This window comes from Loa loa (assembly GCF_000183805.2).
Source record: "Loa loa unplaced genomic scaffold supercont3.62, whole genome shotgun sequence".
NCBI classification, from domain to species: domain Eukaryota; kingdom Metazoa; phylum Nematoda; class Chromadorea; order Rhabditida; family Onchocercidae; genus Loa; species Loa loa.
Window position 1 is genome coordinate 41,570 of NW_018108242.1, and position 22,750 is coordinate 64,319.

The 22,750-nt window shown below is 36.7% G+C and overlaps 2 protein-coding genes across 2 annotated transcripts; both read left to right on the forward strand.

The window, feature by feature from the left end:
* Window positions 1-46: 46 nt before the first annotated feature.
* LOAG_02500 (TKL/LRRK protein kinase) lies at window positions 47-19,349 on the forward strand. The gene is made up of 43 exons (XM_003138038.2): window positions 47-236; window positions 532-685; window positions 842-1,048; window positions 1,383-1,545; window positions 3,064-3,208; window positions 3,282-3,373; window positions 3,669-3,840; window positions 3,983-4,101; window positions 4,677-4,878; window positions 4,934-5,175; window positions 5,336-5,546; window positions 5,764-6,071; window positions 6,176-6,290; window positions 6,451-6,703; window positions 6,908-7,146; window positions 7,256-7,418; window positions 7,496-7,616; window positions 7,818-7,938; window positions 8,164-8,287; window positions 8,492-8,667; window positions 8,841-8,955; window positions 9,248-9,450; window positions 9,621-9,786; window positions 10,000-10,195; window positions 10,269-10,398; window positions 11,111-11,395; window positions 11,587-11,802; window positions 12,424-12,596; window positions 12,675-12,785; window positions 12,925-13,068; window positions 13,263-13,506; window positions 13,680-13,769; window positions 14,109-14,360; window positions 14,493-14,741; window positions 14,815-14,937; window positions 15,240-15,423; window positions 15,675-15,799; window positions 15,916-16,016; window positions 16,124-16,366; window positions 16,680-16,875; window positions 17,262-17,471; window positions 18,095-18,390; window positions 18,612-19,349. The coding sequence occupies exons 1-43, from the start codon at window positions 189-191 to the stop codon at window positions 18,715-18,717; spliced, it is 7,533 nt and encodes a 2,510-aa protein (XP_003138086.1). The 5' UTR covers window positions 47-188; the 3' UTR covers window positions 18,718-19,349.
* Window positions 19,350-19,400: 51 nt separating this feature from the next.
* Window positions 19,401-20,805, forward strand: LOAG_02501 (Sm protein). Its single transcript, XM_003138039.2, has 2 exons — window positions 19,401-19,669; window positions 20,241-20,805. The coding sequence occupies exons 1-2, from the start codon at window positions 19,546-19,548 to the stop codon at window positions 20,465-20,467; spliced, it is 351 nt and encodes a 116-aa protein (XP_003138087.1). The 5' UTR covers window positions 19,401-19,545; the 3' UTR covers window positions 20,468-20,805.
* The last annotated feature ends 1,945 nt before the right edge of the window (window positions 20,806-22,750 follow it).

Here is a 22,750-nt window from a genome sequence, read left to right on the forward strand (position 1 = left end):
GCCTAGGAATCGATAGTCCTGGGACCAGATTGTTCGTAACGTGAAATGGACCCTCTTTTCATAAATATCTCGTCACTTTTTCGGATGATATAGTTTGGTCGCTGTGCATTTGACTGACTCCTGTATTGCTAATTGTTTTCGCTCACATTGGATACCTACTGATGCCATTCTGAAGCTTTCTATAGATTATGGATGAGAAATCAAGTCCAGAAGAAACTGGTCAACTAATCTACGAAGTAAGGGTCTTTTTTCCCTCGAGGTTTTCATATTTCAGCCGTGTTATTCCCGTTATCTCAAAATAACTCTCTTTATGGTTTCACTAGAATTATCTGAACTAATTGTTCTGTCTAAACATCCTTAAAAGGAGCCTTGTTTAGACTCTTTGTTTTTATTCTGCAGTTTTTGTCAAAAACTCACCCTTCATGTATTGGAATTAATGGCTTTTACAGATTTGGCATTGAAGATTCGGAAAAAAAATTTTTTTTTCTAAACCTGGTTGGAAAATATCACGGATTTCAAGTCGTTTTTCAGGCCGTGATATATGACAACGAAGAACTCCTGCAAGAGCTACTGGAGGCCAATCCAGGGAAGGTATATTATAGAGATAAGCACGGTAGAAGTGCTCTGCACATTGCTGCCCAAAATGGCAACATAGCAATCTTGGATCTTCTGATAGAAGCTGGAGGTGGAAGTTTTGTTCAGTTATTATTAAGACAATCATTAATGCATTACGTAGCTCCTATTTGATTCTCTTCTCAATCATCCAGAAAGACGTGTTCCGTTCTGTGACAGGTATTTCAGTTTGAATGTATTTGTTATCCTTTCAATTATTTATTTGCAGCGGACGTAAACAGTATGGCTGGTCCGAGCGCACTCTGTGCCACTCCTTTACATGTTGCCGCGGTTGCGGGACGTTTGGAAGCAGTGCAACATCTAATTGAAGCTGGAGCAGAACTTTTGGCTACTGATCTCAGGGACCATTGTGCACTGGAACTAGCGCAGATGGCGAATCAGTTCGAGACTGCTTGTCTTCTTATCGATGCCATCGGTCTGTTTGAATGGATTACTACGATATTTGAGCTTTGACTGTTAAGGTCATACCTCTGCAGCTAGGATCAGATAAATAAGGAAGGAGAGCAGAAAATAACCAAGGAAGAAAATCAGGAGTATATTTGTTTGCTCTTTGCTTTTGTTTGCTTTCTGTTAGTTTGTTGTTTGCTTTCTAAGAGAGGTATTTTCCCCATGCAAAGTTTTTGTCATATTATTATGAAGTTACAGGAATTTAGTTTCATGTTTGGTTATCTCATTAAAGTAATCTAAGTTTAATCGAGAATTGTAAAACCCCATTTCGTTTTCTTTTTGCTATAATTTTTTCCTTTAAGAATCGGTTCGCAATAAAACTCGTCAGCTGCATGACGATCTTGTCAAATCTACAGAAGAAGGAGACTTTAGAGCTGTTATTGAAGTTTTGCCGAATCTTACCAGTGCAAACTACGATGCTATCTTGAACGGTGCAACTTTGGATCGCAAATGTGTCCTATACCTGTATGTTTCTTCTTGCATCTTCATTCCTGCTTTTATCACATGTCATTGAGTGGAGAAGGCTATTCACGTTTTACCAATTTAGGATTGATGATTTTATGAAAATTTGCATGAAATGATAAAATATCATCTCCTTCAGTAAAATGAGGAGTTTCACTGGGATGTAAATTTCTCTTGGACCTGTGAGAATGCTGTCAATATGTAATGATTGTTCCTCTTCACACATCCCATATATAAACCCTTTTGGCCGAAACCAAAAGCCGGGACATGACAATTTGCAAGATACAATCAACATATGCATTCTTGTTTCTCCATCATCAGGAAGAAATGTTTGTGATTTCTGTCGCTTAGGCGTTTCTGTGTTTTGGGATTCACGAACTCTCGGAAAGCATTTCCTGCACTTGCTGGTTGGAGAGGTCTGCGCAAAACTTATCGAGATGATCAGAAGAATTGATTGGCGAGAGAAATAAATACGGTCATAAAACAAAACTTTATTATCCATTTCCTTCCTTTTAAAGCGTTGATTGGACACGCAGTTGTGCATCTTTGTGAAAAAGGATTGTGCTTTTTCTTTTGATTAATACTGGCTGAGCACGCTGCAGTTTTCTGCGGTCTAATTGGTCTATTGAACATACTTCTTAGATGTATAGTTTCATCAGAATAAATACAGCCATGAAGCGAAAGTTCGTTATCCATTTTGTCTATCTTTTAAAGCGTTGATTGGCAAGCGCGCAGTTATGCATCATCAGTTGTGAATCACTAAGCGGTAGAAAGCAATAGTTTTCGAATGCAAGTTCGTTCTGAAAAATACTGCGGAACTTGTTCTTCGTCTAACTACTTGTTTTTTTTAGGAGCTGCTTGGAAGCTGCATTTCAGAAAAATTTTTTTTGATTGTCAGTTCATGAAGCACCAATTGTCGGGCTTTTTCCCCTTCATACTGCATCAAATGTCATGCAATCATGGATAACCGCATTCCGGCTGACAGTTTCTCTGTCCCTCTGTAACTATAAGTTTCCATAATTACTCTCAGCTGAGCGGTACTAACTTTCGATGGCCGTTACTACTCTTCCTCAACTTGAATTACCATTTCATTGTATGTTAGCAGGCTGTTTCGTAGATCACAGATGTTGTTAACACTGTGTTTTACCACCGCTGTTTTAACTCGAAAAAGATTCGCTCTAATTCAGTTTTTCTTCAGTATGATTTCTGTAACCATGAAACAAACAGTAAATAAAAAGTCATTAGCAAAAAATGCATATTGGATAATACATTCATGTGTGATAATAGGGTCACATTCATGTATGATTATTCAAATATCAAATATAAACATTTGTATATGAATGTATTCCATTATTAAACACATGAAAACTACAATACTTTTGTAAAAAGTTGTTGAATTTAATATTTTATAAATAGGAGAAGATCAGTGATTATTTGGAATAATTTTTCTTTGGTTGTAAATGAAATTATTTTCTAAAGTAATGTCAGGTTTTCTCATCGACGATGTGAATCAATTTTTAGAGCTTGCCTGAATGGAAGAAAAGAGGTCGTTGAAGCTTTATTGAACGTTCGGGGTCATACCCTTATACAGCCAAGTACTCACGACACAGTGTTGCACGCCGCCATATCGTCTCGAAAACCAGTCATTGTAGAAATGATTCTTAAGGTTTATCTTTGTATTTTCTTGTTATCCTACACAGATTTCATGTTCTGTTATTAAAGAATATAGTTGCTTTCAGGCCTTCACACATTTGGTAACTGCGAAGAATGCGGACGGCAGTACAGCATTACATTGGGCTTCGCAGTGTGGCAGTTTAGATATCGTGAAGCTGTGCGTTTTACTCTGTACACTTTTCTGTGTTGCAAAATTGTTAGCAAGATTTTTTTATTGTTATGATTTATCAAGCTAGTACACATTGGACTGTGTTGGTGAGGAGTATATCGATCTATCTTTTGATTAAATTTAGAGTTGTTGCAGAATTTAGCAAGCTAGGGTTTTGTCGAGAGAAGCCATAAAAGGTAAGCAAAATATGAAACAAATATGATTCACAAATTTTGTATTTATTGTCTTTTTTATGGTATCATCAGTCTGTTATTCTTTTTTAATAATTTTATCGCTTTTTCAGATTACTGGAATTTCCATACGAGGAGGATGTTCTGACAAAAATTGAGGATGCTTCTGGACGTTTCAGTTATCGTTTCGTGTTAGACGTTAACGGATTGGATGTACAGTGTCGTACCGCTCTATATCTTGCCGTCGCTAATTCATATTATGATGTAGTGAAGTATTTACTTGAGGTAAGTATAGTACTGCGAAGAGTATATGTATGGTATCCCTATATGTTTGGTGTGATTACTGGAAAACTTTTTATCGAAGAGACTGGTGTGCCATGAAATTGGTATTGTTTGATATTTGGTTTGCTGATTTCTTCTCTTTTAGGTAGAGTTCCTATCGATGAACAGTGATCAGAAATGCCCATTCGAAGTTGATGTGTACTGCAGTGGTGGGAAGACTCCGCTTATGGTGGCCGCAGCAAACGGTGACATAGCTTTAGTGAAGTATGTATGTTGCATTTTATAAGAAATCAAGTTCTAGCTTTAATGTCCAATTTAACTGCCAGTATCTTCAAGTTAAATAAAAAATTAAACTGTTACAACAAATAGAGGCCTTTAGATTCATGTTAATTAATGGCACCCTTGTTATAACGAATGCCCGTCCGTCATTGTTTGGAGCAAGAATACCAATTTCATTTAGGCTTAAGCTTGTCTTATTTTTCATATTAATTTATGTTATTAATTAACGTCCAAAAGCTATCCATAATCTGTTTCGTATGCATGTATTACCTTAAAAAATTTCCCTTGAAATAGTGCACGAATAGATCAGCCATATCGTATTAGTGCCCGTTGTTATAAGATGTCCATCCTTCCCTTTCAGAGGTGCAAGGTCTTTGGATGTACAGAAGATGCTCCGTTTCCAACACTGCAGCATATAATCTGTGAAGTCATCAAGGAATAATCAGTAGTACTGATTTTCTGACTCCACTTTATTGGATTTGAAAAGTAGTGACTTTATAAGTTATTAATAATATGCATAATGAAAGGTTTTGAAATTATTGTGGAATAAGAGTTTTCAGACTGCTAGTGGATCATGGCGCAGATGTAAATCTACCCTGTGGACTCACAGATGCAGACATCAGCAGTGTAGATGGTGCTCGATGTATTGGTTCCGGTGCTCTCAGTGAAGCATGCCGAATTGGTTGTTTCTCTTTAGTCCAGCTTCTACTCCAACGAGGGGCCGTTGACAACGAGAACGTTGCTCTCGCTACAGCCTTCAAAGTACATTATTTTATCGTTTCTGCTGAAAATTCCTTTTCTTAATGTTTCATTTCAGTACAATCAGGATTCGTTGGCGAGGCTGTTCCTGTTGCGTCTTGCATTCGTGGATCCAGAATACCGTGTCAGCAAGAATATAGATTTAGGACAGGTATCAGTAAATCGTAACCAGCTATCTTCAGCTGTATATCCGACTACACCATGCATGCTCAATTGGCATAACGCAAGCTTAGAGACTGTTTCGAGCGATTGGCTTATTGCCGCGTCCCTCCAAGTGAATCAAAGGCTGAGAACATCACGGTGATTGTTTTTTATCATCAGATATAGTTATTATTGACTCCGTCGAAGTCCACTCAATGAAACACATTTCCATTTTGCATGAACTTGTAAATGCGATGAAATCATAGCGGAATCCGCTCTTATACTCTTCCTCCTTTTCTGATTCGGGTAAAATTTGCAGAATGGCATTGGCAGCTCTTACGCGAATCGATTTATCAAAGAATAAGATAAAGAAATTAAATGGGCAGCTATTGCAGCTGTCTTCATTAAGGAGTCTCAATGCAGCAAATAATGAAATTATCGAAATTGAGATTCCTAGTGATGGGTTTCATGCGCCGCTCCTAGAAAGCTTGTTACTGGAATTTAACAAGCTGTCTCTTCTTCCAGACGAAGTACGCTTTTTTGAATAACTAATAAGTTCGCCCCTTATTTGATATTCTTGTTTCTTTATTTCTATAGAACTACGTATATGTTGAAGTGATACGAGATACAAATACAGTATTATTAGACACTCTTTAGGAGCAACTTCAACAAGGTCTTCTTCTTTTTTCTTTTTGGATAGAGAGCAAAAAGAGATTATGTAAAGAGTAGCAAGGTTTTTATTTTCAGTTATTCACAAGCAGACTGCCAATGCTAAATTTTCTGGATGTGTCACATAACAAACTATGTTCTCTTCCGGAGACTCTATGGTTTGCACCAAGGTTACGAGAACTAAATGTGTCCAACAATACTCTCACTGTATTGCCGGCAGTTGGTTCTTTGCAATTTCGACCTTCGAGTAGTCTTTCTGAAATTGAACAGCCAGAATCATTCTATTCGGATTTGTATACTCATCAGAGCACCTTATCAACAGATGATTCCTTGAGTGTCAACGGACGCAATGATGAGTCCAACATTACTATTCATGAACTGAAAAGGTTTTTTGAATATTTTTTTACATTCCGTTACAGAAAAAAGCATGGCTTATGTAATTTAACGGGGTGATGTTGTCTGATCCATCGAGTATCTGAATTTTTTTCAGGCACAATATATGGCAGACGAGCATACGATTAGCTCGATCGGAGGAATCAGATACCGAGAATGGGCCTCTGTCTTTCTCTTCTATGATTTCAGTTTTTAATGTGTCGCACAATAATGTATGCTTTTTATAATTGCTTTCAGTTTATCTCACGTTAAATCTACAGTCATTTTTGTTATAGTTTACTCGAAAGAAAAATTTACTGTAATTATACGTTAGTTGCAAATATCAGCATCACAGTTCCGAACTTTCACTTTAGAGAGATCATTTACATACAGATCAAAGTGATGCCGTCGTGTCTGGCCTGTTGTTGTCCGTATTTAACGAGACTCAATATATCCCATAACCAGCTGACATCTCTTGGTCCAGTGCAATGTTTACCTTCTCGATTGAGACACTTGGATGTTTCAAACAATCAGCTCGTTGTTGCTTTCGAGTGTCCGACTGCTACGCAGTTAGTGTGTCATGCAGTCAACGTTCCGTCAAATGAAATCTCACCAATGAGGCGTGCAAGTCCTTTACGTAATTCACGTAGGTTTTATGGTTTTTTGGCTCGCTTTTTAATAAAATTTGTTAATGCATTTTTGTTGCGTACCGAATGTAGTATTAAATTTTGTTTATTTTTTGATTCTCTTGCTCAGTGGTTCGAGTATTCTCAATGGTCCATTTTCACTTGTCATCAAAGTCCAACTCTTCCTATAACTTCCTTTCCTTGCTGTGACACCCTTGTTTTAGGATCTCGCTCAAAATCAGCAGTTCGTAGTCAACGCTCGTTAAGTGTTGCTCCAGCTGGTGACTCGTGTGATACATTCATCGATGCTTGTCCTCATAAGCAGCACACGAGACTAGAATCGTTACGCACTTTTCTGGTAGCCAACAATCGTCTTACGGAAATTCCTCTTCTTGTTCCCAGTTTGAAGAACATTTCATCTCCAAAAAAGAAGCAGCGTGAAAACCGTCAGAAATATTCTGCGGTAGAATTTTTCATATATTAAATGAGGCGGAATGGCCAGACGTATTAACGATATATGAATGAGAAAAATGAAAATTAATAGAAATTTTCACTCACTTTCAGTTTTCCAGGGTAGAAGACAAATGCTATTTCCTGCTCTCACAACTCTTGATGTGAGCAATAACTACTTGTCAAACGTTCCTGCAACGCTCTCTGACTTGGTATCTTTATCTGTGTTAAACTTGAGTGGAAATAATGGCATTGAAATGCTGCCTCCAGAGTTGGGTCTTCTTAGTAAGTTTCACTTTTTATTCTTTGTCTTTTTCTCTAACATTCGTATATGAGTTGCTACATAGAAAATCTCACTTTAGGTAAACTTTGGAATCTTATTCTGAAGGGTTGTTCGTTGCGAGATCCGCTAAAGAGTATGGTGTATGTGGAGAGCTACAAAACTGTCGATTTGATTGCATATCTGAAATCCATCTTGGAAGAGTATGTCGTTTCTCTTAATCAGTTCAGCTCTTTGTTGTTTTTCATCACATTCGAAATGATTGCATCGAGGCAATAAAATTGTTTCGAGATAAAAGAAAATATTAAATTTAGAAGCGCTTTTTGCAGTTTTTATTGATCATTCAGTCTTTTATACTTTTGAATATTAGGCAAACAATATGGTCGACTATATTCTTGTTGCAGTTCTCGTCCATATACACGGCTTAAACTGATGATCGTTGGAGTGCAAGGAATCGGGAAAACCTCACTTTTACAACAAATTCGTCTGGAGGGTACGGTGGGCAAAAGGACACTACCAAACGATGTAACTTTCTTGTTGTGTTTTTACTTCGTTTTCTGCATCCTCTTCTACTTTTATCTAAATTTTCTAGAATTTTTTAAAGAGAGTACTCTGCGACCCACCAATATTTTATGTCCTGTTTACTGTTATGTTAATCTTATCTTTCTTACTCGTTCTCTCTGATTTGATTACTTTCGCTCTCCGTGTAAAACCTTCTGATGATGAAAAATTCATTGAAATGGGCTGCAGAGCTGGTCGAAAAGAATGGGACGCAATGCAGGCAGTGGTGGAGACCGTACCCCAAAGGGTGCCAACATTTCCACAGTGGGTGTTGATATCGCTGAGTGGACCTTTGAGCCAAAAAAGACGAAAGGTTAGAAGAGAGAATTGCAGAAACTTATGATTGTCGTAAAATATAGTGCATTATGTTTGAGAGCGCTGCATAATGTATTCCTTTGAATTCAAATAAGGCAGAAAAAAATGAAAAACCGTCTTGTTTTATCTATCGATGCTTCGGTGTTGTTCCTTTTCTCGTAGTTCTCATTTTATAATATAGTTTCTAGTCGAATTTTTTTAGGTGAGCCTACCTTTGGTCCGCTTACATTTCGTACTTGGGATTTCGGTGGACAGCGCGAATACTATGCGACCCACCAATATTTTTTATCTCGGCGTTCTTTATATGTGTTAGTGTGGAAGGTAACTGATGGTGAAGCAGCATTGCCAGATTTGCGTCAATGGCTCGTCAATATACAGGTCTGAAGTTTGAACTTTATCTTCATTTATCCTTATTAGTAGTTTCAATTTTGGCATCTTTTACACGACCAAATGGTAATATTTCTTAGATGGTTCAATTTTTACGTCCACATCTTCCTTTCATCATTGTACATTCGCTGTTCAGTGAATCTCACTTTATCTAGTGTTTACAGGCTCGTGCACCGAATTCTCCAGTAATCATCGTTGGTACCCACGTTGACCAAATCTTTTCGAATCCTGAACGTTTCCCATCTACTTATCTTGACGATCTGAATACAATCATCAGAGGTTTGGTCATTTTTCAATATTTTTTATCGTTATTAGAAAACCTGCAATGGATTTTGAGATAAAGTGTGCAGCTACTTCGAGAGAATATTCAACGAAATTTTTTAGAGTGGTTCCAGTTTGAATAATTTTCAATTTGTGGTTTCAACTCTCACTATTTATCATGGATGTCCCCTGTACTCAGTGCATTATCATATCATATAGCAGACAAGACAAGTCAAGAAGATATTCTTTATTAAAATTCTATCATCTTTACTGGTTTTTCCGTTGTGACTTTAGGAGGATGAAATTACAGATCACTTTGTAGTGGTGCCCGATGCAGATAAAAAAGGTCTACCACGTGTCGTTGAGTCACTCTTTGTCTCTTCAAAAACGAAACAGAATATTCGTGTGCTTTGTAATTTACTTTACCGAACAGCTTATGATATTCGAATAGCGAATAGCAAAGAACGACTTCTAGATCAAAAGATTCCAGCTTCCTACATGGCATTAGAAAAAGTAACTTTCATGTATTTCAGTATACTCTCAACTTGTTCATCATTTCTTCCTTGATAACTAGCTTTTTTCTAACATGAACTTTGGGGGATTATTTTCCAAGTTATTTTGTCATCTTTGTGATTTTTATTCATTCCATCTTTTTCTTCTAAGTCACTGTTGATGTTTATTAGATAGTGGTTGAACTGGCAGATGAACGACGTTCGACAGGGATAGAACCAGTTCTGAGGAGCAATGATTTTCGTACTATTGTCCAAGAACGGATGTTAAAGAATTACGGTCGTGCATTCCGTGATGATATCGAATTTAACCACGCCTGCTCATTTCTCCACGAGAATGGTTAGCTTTCTGTTTTAAAGCGTGTAATTTTTTATCCAAAAAAAAAAAAAACAGCAATCATGTTGTCAATGGGCCAAAAAGTTGGATTTCGTATTTTGGATAAATTCAACGAGTGAATAAAACCAGTCCGCAGATGGACGAAGTGGCTTGCTAAACTTGGTAATAGTGTAAGAAAGTATGCTTAAGCCAATGAATTGTTAATGACTATTGTAGGAGTAATACTGCATTATGAGGATGTGACTCTCAGAGAGTTATATTTCTTGGATCCGCAATGGCTGTGCGACATTCTTGCTCATGTGATAACAATTCGGGAAATAAATCCGTTTGCCCGCAATGGACTTATGAAAATTGACGACCTTCAGATGTTATTCAAGTCATTAAATTTGAGCAACTCTGCTATTAATTTGAGGTACACCAGATTATTTCCCTCTGTGGAACTCAATTCTTTTGATTTGCATCTACACCTTGGTATCACTTTTCAGGTCTCACATTATATCCCTACTGCAGAAGTTCGAGGTTGCACTTTGTTGGCAGTCGCGTTCACTACTGATCCCTTCTTTGTTACCGGATGAATATCAGTTAAGGGGCGGTTATCCGGGTTCAAAGGTTATGGTTAGTTTTTAATTTACATTTGCTATAGTTTTTGAAATTTATCAGTACTGTAATTCTTACTTTCTGAAAGTATATGTTGTCTGATGTTCAATACTTCTGACGTTGTCATTGGGCTATTTGCACGAACAGTTCCTGTTATCTGATTTAGTCTATTGATGAAGTTTTCTAGACTGACATATGCTCATCTTTGTGAATATGCGGACATCGATTCAAAATAAAATACGGAAATTATATCGTTTACAAATAAAATGAATTATCAAGTGCTTTTCTCCGGCATAGCCTTTTTGTTCATCTTTTAACCAGTCTTCAAATTAGTGTATATAAAATATATAAAAAGCCTTAAAAATTAAGTACAAAGAAGTGTATATAAAATTAATTTCTCTGCATACATGGCAGCTCTTATTTGTATATATGCTGGCGATTATGTGGAATATTCTCTACATTCGCCTTTTATAAATATACAATTTTTCCTCCTTCTGCTCACTAATCCTTTTTTTTCTTTTTAGTTCAAATTTTCAATTTAAGCTGTCTTACACTTCTTTCTTATTAATCTCCAGTTAAAGCCAGTATTAAAGCTAAATGAAGTTTATTATTACATCGATGTAAAAAACCATTGCTTAATAAACAGTCTTACATGTATGACAGCTGAGATCGTAAATCTTAATTATAGATCAAATGGCTAAAAATATAAGCAAAGGCAGAAAACTTGTAGGTGCCAACAAGGGCTACATCGTGGCAATTGGCAGTTGGGCAGCGAGAAACGAAAAAGAGTCTTATAATGAAAGCACCACATCTCCAAGTACAGGCACTGTTTTCTCAACGAAATTTGGGTGGTACACGATATCGAGCAACAGTACCGCTGACCACTCTTTCGGATGGTTGTAAAAAATCTCCAGCACCAGTTTCAGTTAATCGTGATGAGTCTGAGGATGATAAGGGAGCTCGTTTAATAGCCGGGGAGCACAAATGTATTGTTAACATGGAATACCTGGAACAGGTGAGTACACTTCAGCAGTAGCAAGCTTTCGAGATTAGTTTGAAGTTTCGTAGTTTCTGAGAATGCTTTTTTGGTATAACCTTAGTTAAATGATTCAGATTCCCTAATCATTGTTCAAGGTTATTGAATAAAGGTACAGAAGAGTAATGGAAGATATTGGTTTATAAATTCTAGTTAACGAAATATTATAGGAGATAGTTCGTCGAATCTATATGATGGCATATATACCTTCCGGCTTTTGGTCTCGGCTAATGACGCGTGTACTTGTTGATGATCATATTACAATGTGTGTGGAACGTTTATTGGAAGTTGAGTACCTGTCGGAGGGCTCTTCGTTGGAGATACTAAATGAACTCTGTGACAGACAATTTCTTTCATATTGGCTACTTTGGCAGACTGGTTTCGAGGTATGCTTTTCTTTCAGTTCTGCTTGCGCATTTCCACTTTTAGTTTTCTTCATACAATGTGTCCCACCGTTCATTCATCTCCTCTTTTGCTCTCATTCACCGAAATATCAGTTGTTACTTTATTATTCCTACCTTTTTTATATTGTTACTTTATTACTCCTACCTTTTTTATATATCATCCATTCCTTATGCTCACTTGCAAAAGATGGTCCCATTTGTTTCTGAAGCAGCTTCTATTCGTCTACCTTTCCGCTTAATCAGAAAACGAATAGTTGTGGCATTTGGTTATTATCACGTAGAAAATAAAAGGGCTAGATTTCCAAATGCAAAAAGTAATGACTGCTACCGTTTTAGGTATATATGTTATAATTGCAAATGCAAAATGTTATAATTACAGAATGTTTCTGTATAAAACCATTCTTTGGTAGTGTTCTTTTGTTCTTTGCATCTCACCAACTTCCGAATCGAAATTCCTGTTTTTGAGAACAAATTGAGAACAACTGAGAACAGGGAAGATAATAGTAATAAAACTTTTTTTAAAAAAGATAGTATGAGATGGAGTTGAAATAGTTTTTTTTTTCTTTTACATCGCTTCCGGTATTATTACTCTCATGCTTGCAGATCTTGGCGTTTGAAAAGACAATATTTATAATGCGCCAGTTTTTACCGCTTGCGGAGGTTCGGGACGTTCACTACGAAATAGTCGAATGGCATTGTTGCGCAGAAGATAGTAACTGGCGTACGTTGGACATGAATGGTTCCTCACTGATCGAAATCATTATTCCATCAGTCAGGTTCCATTTGTATTTAATGTTTGATTGCCATGTCCTTATCATATCAAAGAAATTGAGAACAATTTTTTTTTATTTCAGGATAAATTTAGTAAGTGGTGAAAAAGAATACGTTCTTCGGAGTAACCGTGCTGCAGTGACCCGTCTTTTGGCTCTCATTGTGGACATTATGGATACTTTGTTGGAGGATTGGTATGTGTTTATCTGTTTATACTGCTTTTCCATTACAAAGATGCAAAAAATATCTCACTGGAAGCTTAAAGAATACGATTAATTTTAACTTATGTGAAACGATATATTTCTTTACTGACTATGATTCCAATATTTTCAGGTATCCCTCATTAGGAACACGTTTTGTGCATACTTCGGAGGGATGCCTCCTTGTAAATCGTCTTGTTCCATGTCTCAAATGTGCCAGTAGTACGCGATATCTGGATACATCTTTTAAAGTTAAGCAGAATGATGGTCTAATATGGTGATTTTTGTTTAATTATAATGTTTTATATTCTCAGACATATTGGTCAACATTATTCTTCTCTTTTTGCCTCTCTGGTATTTTTTCTAACATTATAATTTGACTTTGTTAGCATTACAATTTTACCTTATTTTGACTTTTGTTTTACTTCTTGTCCTTCTTTTTATTTTTCCGGAAATGATACCTCATTTTAGTGAAACGTCACCAAAGCAAAAGTTACATGCATTCACAGTGGAGGAGTGTATCCTTAGCGCCCACGACGGAGTCAATTTAAGATGTCCACTGCACTCCGACATATCCGTTGTAGACATTGCTCCTGACACTGTTTTCCTGGATATCAATGAGGATTATCTAATTCAGCCTACGTCAGTGAAACGTGGTAAATTGATCGGACATGGTGCCTTCGGTTTTGTGTTTAAGGCTGCTATCAGATTTTCGGTAAGTTGTTCACTGTCGATGGTCAAAAAAGACTGACGAATGTTTCATCTTTTTTCAAACATGTAAGGCATTCTTAACTATCTATAATTTCAATTTTTCGCTAGTAATAAATAACAAGACGTTCTATGAATCAAAAGATGATAAAAAGTTACTGACGCTATCATATATTCCAGGATGCAAACGTGCAAGTTGCCGCGTTAAAAATGTTGGAACCAGTGGAACCGGGCTTGGGAGCTCGAACATCGTCTGTTTCAGCATATAAGGTGAACTTCCCTCGCGTTCTGCTGTATGTATTAATGTTAATACATATATATGAAGTATAACATTGCATATATGAATATGAAGTATAACATTTTATGAAGTATAACGAAGTATGAAGTATTTATGAAGTATGAAGTATAACATTTTCTTAAGCTTTGCAATCACAAAAAATTGTGGTGTTTCTGGAAGATTAATTTGACTCTGCGCAAGAAAGAGCAGCAGCATTAATGATTTCTGGGGACTGCTCAAACACTTCAAATCGTTTCAACTTATAAAAGCATTTGAATTTGTTCACATCGAGAGAATCAATCTTCATTATGCTAAGCAGGTTTGATTTTTAGGCAGCATATACGAAATGGCAACGGGATCCACTACAGAATGCTTGCCGTGCATACTGTACTTGTCGACAAGAGCTGAATGTGCTAGCATCGCTTCAGCATTCTCACATCACTGCATTGATAGGAGTATGTTCGCGACCTTTGGCTCTTTTGGTCGAATTAGCTCCTCTTGGTGCCTTGAATCATCTACTCAACAATTACAGACGAAGCGGGGCCCGGTTACGTCTCAGTGTCATTCAAGATACTGCCAGTCAGGTTCTTTTCAATGATTTCGGAACATATCCAGTTGATTTCCTTTCATGTTACAACAGCATAACTAGATTATTTTCGAAATTCCTAATTAAAAATAAACTATATAATTCTTGAATCCAATTTTGCAATTTTCAGGTAGCCAAGGCGCTGGAATATCTTCACGAACACCGCATCATTTATCGCGACCTGAAATGTGAAAATGTGTTGACGTGGCGATTTCCCCCACCATTTAGTAGCATAACGGACGTCTTGGTTAAACTGGGCGATTACGGTATATCACGAAGCTCGTTTCCTTCTGGTGGTGCAAAGGGATTTGGCGGGACTGAAGGTTTCATGGCTCCAGAGATAATCCGCTACAACGGGGAGCAGGAATACACGGAAAAGGTTATGTTAAGGCCAGTTATGTCTGCAATTACTTTTTTCTCTTTTGTGCATTTTAATTTATTACCTAGTACAGGTAGACTGCTTCTCGTTTGCGATGTTCTTATATGAGCTGATTAGTCTCAAGTTACCATTCGATGGTCATGAACAACTCAAAGAATATGTTTTGGATGGAGGTCGGCCACGGCTCACTCCTTCTGTGAGTTCATTTTTTGTTTTAGTGCTCACTGATAGCGATTTCAAAAATGAATGAAATATTACTCCAAATATTTATTTGCTATGTTCTACTCCAAACATTTAGCTTGCTTGCTGAACAGTTAGCCATTTAATTTTGGCTTCTTTAATTGGTTTGATATATTGAATAAATATAATTTGGAAAGCATTATTCATTCGTACGCAGACGTTATTCATTTTTACATTCAGACAATTAGAGCTGGAATATTCACAAATTATGTTAACATATGAAGATTGTTTTTCTGTCTAGTTATTACTAAATTACAGGAATTGTTATATCCTTGTAACGTGCTGGATGTGATGGTTGTCTGTTGGGCAGCACAGCCGGTAGATCGTCCTTCAGCGTCTCAGATTGTCTCTATGACTACAGCTCCTGAATTTACTCACCTACTGGATGTCATCTCCCTAAATGACCCGGATTCGATTGTCAATGCTAGTATTTCTTTTCCCAGTAAGTAATCCATTATCTCTTCTCATAAGTAGATCAGGATCGAAAAAAGTGTTGTGAGAAGATTCCTGCAAATCACGACTAGTGATCTTAACAACTTTACGGAATTTTGAAGTTCCATATGCTCTTTCTGTTATTATCAGTATGCAGTATTAACCGTGCTAAGGTTTCCTTTCTTTGTTGAATTCTGTTTAACTGGAATTAGAGGTATCACAGCCCTATTTTTCCATATTAATTAACAGATTTTTTTAAAGCTCTGGACGACGTGGAGTTAGGTTCCACAATAGAGGACAGTGTTGAAGGAGAAATATGGATGAGTAGATCGGACGGGTCTGTGACTGTTCTTAGTTGCAATCAGTATGGTTGGCTGGATTCGAAGGTTGATTTCATAAATTTTGATGTTATCCAGTTATTTCTTAGAATACAGTTTGAAGATTGAAAGGCCAGCACGTGAAATCAAAAATTAACTATATTCTACCATTAGCAAAATTACAGAGTATCATCATGAATACGGACAAGACTGTAATATTGGCGATGTGCGTGGTCAACGACAATGTGTGGCTTGCAGAATCGACTGGAATATTGAGGATTTACTGGTTTGTTAATATCGGTTGATGCTGAAGTCGGTTTTGATGAGAAAGCAGGAAAGGGACGTCTTTATTTTTTCCTACGTATTTTTGTATGAAAAATTCATCTGTTTCAGCCGCTCGTCGTATTCCGAACTTTGGTCATTCTCAATATCGCGCTTCCTCCCTACTGCACATCTCTCTATTAGTGTCATTTCATTGTCGATTTTTATTACTACTCCACTATTAATATTAGTTACTCTTCCTTCTGCGTTACTGCTTGTGAAGGGTGATCGCACTCCTGATAGTCCCTTCGTCTCTTCTATCGGTTTATCTACCATCCACTCATCTGCTGTAATCGATTATGGCCAGAATGTAAAGTAAGCGATTCTGTTCTTATTTTGTTTTCAAGAGTATGTCAAAATAAATGTCCTTGATTTACATGTTATTTTGTTATCTTCTTAAATTTCTTTTTTTTGATTATAAGTGACACATCAAATTCTGATCTGCATCCATTTGATTCCCTTTTTATTCAGAGTTCATTCCGTCTGATTAACTTAAGATCTCTTCTTTAATTCATTAATGTATTCATAATCTGAACTGTGGTTAAAATGAACAGTGCTACTATGTATTACTAGGTATGAACGGTATGTGTAATGAAGAAAAAGAAACATATCAGTTTTTTATTTTTAGGCAGATATGGACGGGACACGAGCATTCCTCCATAACCATTTACGATGTAACTTTAGAGAATCGATTAACATTCGCTGCAAACATCTGTCATGGAGAAAGTCAGGTAGATGCTATTGAGAAAAACTGTGTATCACATATGGTGACTACTGGAACAGACTCGGCGCTGTTATGGTCTGTCCTTTCGCATGGAAGCAAAGTAATTAAAGATTGATTTTTTTTTCATTAACAGAATCGTTACCTGGTATTTCGGTAGCTCCCCATATTTTAGCATCCCGACTTTCGTTAAGTGGAAAATATATGGTTCTGATAACTCTGTATTTACATTAAATTTAATGTAAAGCTTAAGAAATTGGACCATAAAAATATTTGGTCTCGTAGCGGTTACCGGTATAAAAATATTGCAGTTTTCGCCGTAGCTTTTCTTCCTTGCTAGTGGTGTGATTCTAAGTGAAATGATGAGATATGGTTGTGCAAAGTATTGCTGTGATCAGCAGACCTGTTCTTTGTTGATCACACTAAATACTACTCTCTAATACTGCCTTTCATGTTGATTTGGAGAAGGAATCTATTATATATCTGTAGGTTTATCAGTGGTCCACTGCATCGCGAAAGGTGCGTAATCGACTTGACTCCTGTAAGATTTTGCCTTCCTCGGAATCCATTTCAACTCTGGATATTGAGGCGTCTCGAGATGGTTATGTTTCTGCACTTGCGCTGTTAGATAGAACAGATTGTGCACAACTGTATATAGGAACTAGCAGAGGAGCAGTAATTGTTGCTCAAGCTTTCGAGGTAAGTAGAGTTTTTGTATGGCGTTGTTGGTGAGTGCATAGGCATAGGAAAAGAATGGGAATTATTTGAGATACGTGTATTTGCAAAGAATCCACCGTAACCATATGTTTCCGTACTAAATATATTTTATACACCAATATTTCACAGCTTAGAATATGAATTTTGGGATATGAATTTTGCAGCTATGAATGATCTTCATGTTTTTACCATTTTCTATTCATGACATCACCAGAGCTGTAAATTATATTCGTTGATATTGTGGTAAGGAAATTATCCTAGTTATGAAGCTTAGCTTTTAGCTAGCAAAAGCTTAGCTTTTCATACATCCCGAAGCACATAAAACTTTTATACCTGCACCAATCACTAATGAATATGAAAGTTATTAAAAGTGACATCATTAATAAAATGGTATCCACGTGTCAAATCTGATGATCAAAGTTGAAGTCACTTATAATGAACCAAGTGTCATTTACCAAATAAAATGATGTTGAAAAAAAGATGTTTTGGAATAAAAAGGTGTAGTAGTCGTATCTTGTTGTGGTTGGTAGTCATTCGTATTACTTAGCTTATCCTTTGTTAAAGTTCAGACATGCCATTACTGAATGTAAACAGCTATACTGCAGATGCGACCACTCGCTGCATTTCGGCCATATGTGGAAGACGTGCATACGATTATTGTGTTGGACGTAGCTTCAGCCCTAAATGAATACATGCGTACTCACAGAGATTTCGTCAGTATGACGAGCTTGAGAAGACGAAGTTTTGGCGCTAACAGCAGTAGTAGCGGAGGTGATCCACAAGAAAATGTTAACTGGGTGAAGGATCGTGTATCAGAAACAGTAGATCGTTTCAGACAGGATACTACCGAACGTGTATCTTCCTTAAATAGTTATGTAATTACTGTTGGAAATGGGTACAGGTTCGTTATCTTTTTAGCTTTTTTGTTCCGTTGCGGTTTGTGATAAAATGCCGGACTTTTCAGTGGTACTTGATTTAAATGCCGGTTGATAATTGAGTTCAGCATTCCTTTTCATTTTTTTCAAGTAACTGTAGATTTTTCTTCGGTGAAAAATCGGGAAGTATTGAGATTTTTTTGGGTGATGCTGACATATTGCTGTAAATCATTTCGATAATTTACAGATGTTTGATAGATCGATTTACGGATCGGAAGCATCAAGGGTCAGCTACTCTTCGTCGAGATTCGCACTGCGCAATCATATGGCGCACGGATGAATGGGTTTCATGATGTGTCCGTTCAAACTGCATATGTTAAGCTACTCCAGCCAATTTGGGCATATCACTACATATCATGTTACTTCACTGTTTTCCGTCATCTTGAATAGTACTTTTTTTTTGTTTTTGTTTTTTTTCTTTTTTTTTGCTTCCTAGCTTTTCCAAGCCTTTCTGCCGCTTTTTTGGAAGACTTTTCATATAGCTGGATCTTTAATTTCCTCAGTATTCTATAATGCCGATATCTTTTTCCTCGCTACCCTTAGCAGTTATATCTTCAAATTACCTTTGCGTGAAGATTTCCTTCAAAATTACCCTTGCATTTACTGTTTGCAGTTCTGAATTGTCATTGGATTCTTGGTATATGCTGTATGTCAAGTGCTCAGTAAAGAAGAGGGAATAAATTGATACTAACATATTGTGGAGTACTTCCAGATGCATATTGCGCTGTACCATATGTGCTGTTGACAGTAATATGTTAATGTCTTCAACGCTTAACTCTCGGATTATTTTAATCTCATTTGTCAATAAGTATTAAGCAGGTTGTGCATCCGGTGAATTTCGTCATGTACATAAAGTTAACGTTCCCTTTTTGTTCCATTATCACAATGCTACTGCTTCATTGAAAGCGTGTTTCGAGATTACTGCAGTTTTGCACTAATAAAATTTGTGAACTTTTGGGTTATTTCTTATTTTGGTCACAGTTTAAGCATGCATCAAAAATTCCTTAATAGTTATATTTTTGATTTTGACTGTCATTCACAAATGATACTGGCAACATATTAATGTTTTTCTCCGAGATAATTGTAAAAGCGATATTAAAAGTTTAATTAGGAAGGATAAAATGGCGTTTCTGCGACCAACAGAATCCAGGCAGAAACGAACTACCAACACAATGGCTTGTCTTCTTCAGGCTATGGAGGGTAATTCGGTGGTCATTGAGCTGAAGGATTATTCTACTGTGCAAGGTTAGATTCCAGTATTTGACCGTCTATGTATTCGGGTTGTAGATTATTTCTATAGTTATAAAAGGTTTTTTTTGGATTGGTACTTGATCATTTACTGTTGTTCGGAGAGTTCAAAACAGGTTTTTATTATTTTCGCTTGCCCTTCTTCCCTTTATCCCAAAATTCGACAAAGAGAGGAAGAAAGGAGCAAAAGAAAGAATATTCAGACTTTATGGAATTCCGTGCCGAAAGGGAACTTAGTTATTGAACTAGAGTTTATCGGTAAAATTTGAATCTTATGCCTTGCACTGCATTCCTGGCTACATCGTAATACAGTTACTTGTAAAGTAGCAAAATCATTTGCGCAATTCATCGGTTTCCTCAGCATTGTACATGTACAAAGTTTGAATGGCTGACTTGTGATTGATTTTACACTTCTACAGACTTAGTTCATACATCATGTTTTTAGGTAGTCGGTGAGTTTTCTTCATTGGTAACATCAGGAATTCCTTCCCTCGGTCATTGCTTTTTCTGATTTTCATAGACGTTAAGTAATTTCACTATTCCAATTAAAATGTTATTGTAAATTTAGGTACTCTGGCGCATTGTGATGATGCTATGAATGTAGAAATGAAGGTCGTTACTATCCATGATTCCAAGCACCATTCTGTACCTTTTCATTGTGATAGTTTCTATATACAAGGCAAATTTATACGTTTTGTGCACTTCGATCATTATTTCAACGCTGCTAAAGTAATACACAAATGGTTGAATGTTCCTCGAAAGCTGGGGGGATCATCAAGAAGAAGAACGCGTTAGATTATGATTTATCACTCGATTAAATGGAACGACTGGTTTTGTTCTCCTTGTATTTATTTCAGTGTCTGATTTGTGGGCATTGTTATCTGTTACACTTAAAGTCTGAGATCTTTATTCTTTTATTGCTGTACTTGTATTTATTTATCTCTCTCTGTTTCACTTAAAGTTTCTACTGCTACTTTAATATAATAACTGTAAAAATGAAAGCAAATAATTGCAGCTCAATATGTAGCGGTATCTGTTTACATAACATAGTTGCTGTTACCTGAAAAAAAAACCAAAAAAAAAAAAGAATGTCAGCCGTTTCTTCGCTACTCATTCACTATTATCATAAATGCTATTATTTGTCATTAAACAGGAAACTGTAGTATCAGTCTGCTCATTGAAGATACACCTTTCACTCCGCGCTTCTTGTAAGCGTGCTTTTTAACTACTCGATTATTTCAACATACAAGCGCTGTACAACCACATTAATCGTTGTAATGACAAAGTTCTTAGAAAATCTGAGAATCTGTTAAATGTAACGGGGTGAAATTGCAAGGGATGGAAGATCTGATGCAGTTTTTGTTCTTTTTTCCAATTCTGATAGTATTTTCTACTTGAATTTACTCATAGCACGAAAGAGAAACGTTTGTATTGAGGCTTCAACCAGACATATTTACCGGAAGCATCAAGCATGAGCGAAATTGTCTCAGTGGACACACTGCACGGACACCGACTCTGTCACCTGGGAGAAGCTTGTGTGTCCTTAGGATTCTTCCGGTAGTCTTTGGTGATTTTTACAGTAGTAAATTATACTGATGCCAGATAGGTCTTAAAGGAAGAAACAGATAAGTATGTCCACGGGTATGATGGACTCGCTAGTGTTCCCGCAACATCGTAGAAGAAAGGCAACCCTAACTCTAATGGAGCTCGTTTTACCTCGTAAGGCCATCCATCTAAGAGAAAACACTCTAACTAAACCTACGCCTTGAGGACTTCGCTGTCACCACTCTTAGCTTGTTAGGCCCTGGCGGATGAACTTTAGGAGTAAAGGGAGGACCAGTTCCACGCACACTGTATCTCACCCAAAAAAATCCACTGCCCAGGCTGGAAGGATACACCGACATCTGTGACCTTTGCAGTAAACGTGGATAGAATCCTCAAATCTTCGCTCTTAAACCTTAACCATGATGGTAATGATGATGAGACATCACAATAGTAACCCATTCCCTTCTGGTTATTGTAACAATAAATAATCCAAATTGATTGCAAACATTAATACACATCTTTCTGTCGAGAATCCGACTGAATATTCGTATTGTTCATACACATAATAAGTTTATGCTAATTTTATATAAAGCGTCATCTTACTTGGGGTATGAGAGGAAACGGGGGGGGGGGGGGGGAGGGGAAAGATGAGTGGGAAATCGAGATAAGGATAGGTGGAGAAGTTAAGCATGGACCAATTTTTATTGTTCTATGTTTATTTTTGGAATATGAAAAAGGAAAGGACAGGAGTTCCGAACTTTATACACACATATAGTTTATATGCGACTCATAATGTTGCCAGTTGTTAGGACGCAGGCGTCATTTCATTGATTACATACTAATGAATCTCACTAATAAGTTGAATATTCGATGGTAACTTCAACTGGTAATTAGACTTCGCCTTTGGACTGTAATTCCACCATTTCCCATTTTAACTGTGTCATTGGTTGTTCCTAATGGAATAAAGTTCCAACAAGTACTGTAGTGGATTCATTTGAGTCTTCTTTTTTCACAAAGCCTTCATTTGATCTATTTTCAAAAGTATCTTGTTGCATCAAGTGCACTACATCCCGTTCTTGTTTTAGTTACTAACTTATTTTAATTGCATTCTCTCGCACAATAGCTCAATTGATAACCGAAATATCTGTTTTGAATGACTGTAATAAATTTTATTTATTGATATCTTCTCAAATCTCACTGGAGTATTAACGAAGCCTGATCTACACATAAGTTAATTCAAGATCTTTTACCTACATAATCCCCTCTTCTCCCACTTATTCTTCCAAACGATGACATACTTTTGAGAGCTTATCAAGCTGTTGCCGAACAAAATACTAGCAAAAGACTTATTTAATAAGAGCAATTTATTATAAGGTACGATGCTGTTTCCTCGTTCACACACTCCATAAGCCTTCAATAACTTACGCGTTCCACTCAGTTCCATCCCTTCTTTTTCATCGTAATTTCCGTGCACTGTTATATATATATATATATATATATATATATATATATATATATATATATATATATATA

Bases quoted from the DNA above. Each gene is read 5' to 3' on its own strand.
- LOAG_02500 (XM_003138038.2), top strand. From the start codon at position 189: ATGGATGAGAAATCAAGTCCAGAAGAAACTGGTCAACTAATCTACGAA. The intron at 1,049-1,382 runs GTCTGTTTGAAT...TTTTCCTTTAAG, and splicing joins TCTTCTTATCGATGCCATCG to AATCGGTTCGCAATAAAACT. The intron at 3,841-3,982 runs GTAAGTATAGTA...CTTCTCTTTTAG, and splicing joins TAGTGAAGTATTTACTTGAG to GTAGAGTTCCTATCGATGAA.
- LOAG_02501 (XM_003138039.2), top strand. From the start codon at position 19,546: ATGGCGTTTCTGCGACCAACAGAATCCAGGCAGAAACGAACTACCAAC. The intron at 19,670-20,240 runs GTTAGATTCCAG...TTGTAAATTTAG, and splicing joins GGATTATTCTACTGTGCAAG to GTACTCTGGCGCATTGTGAT.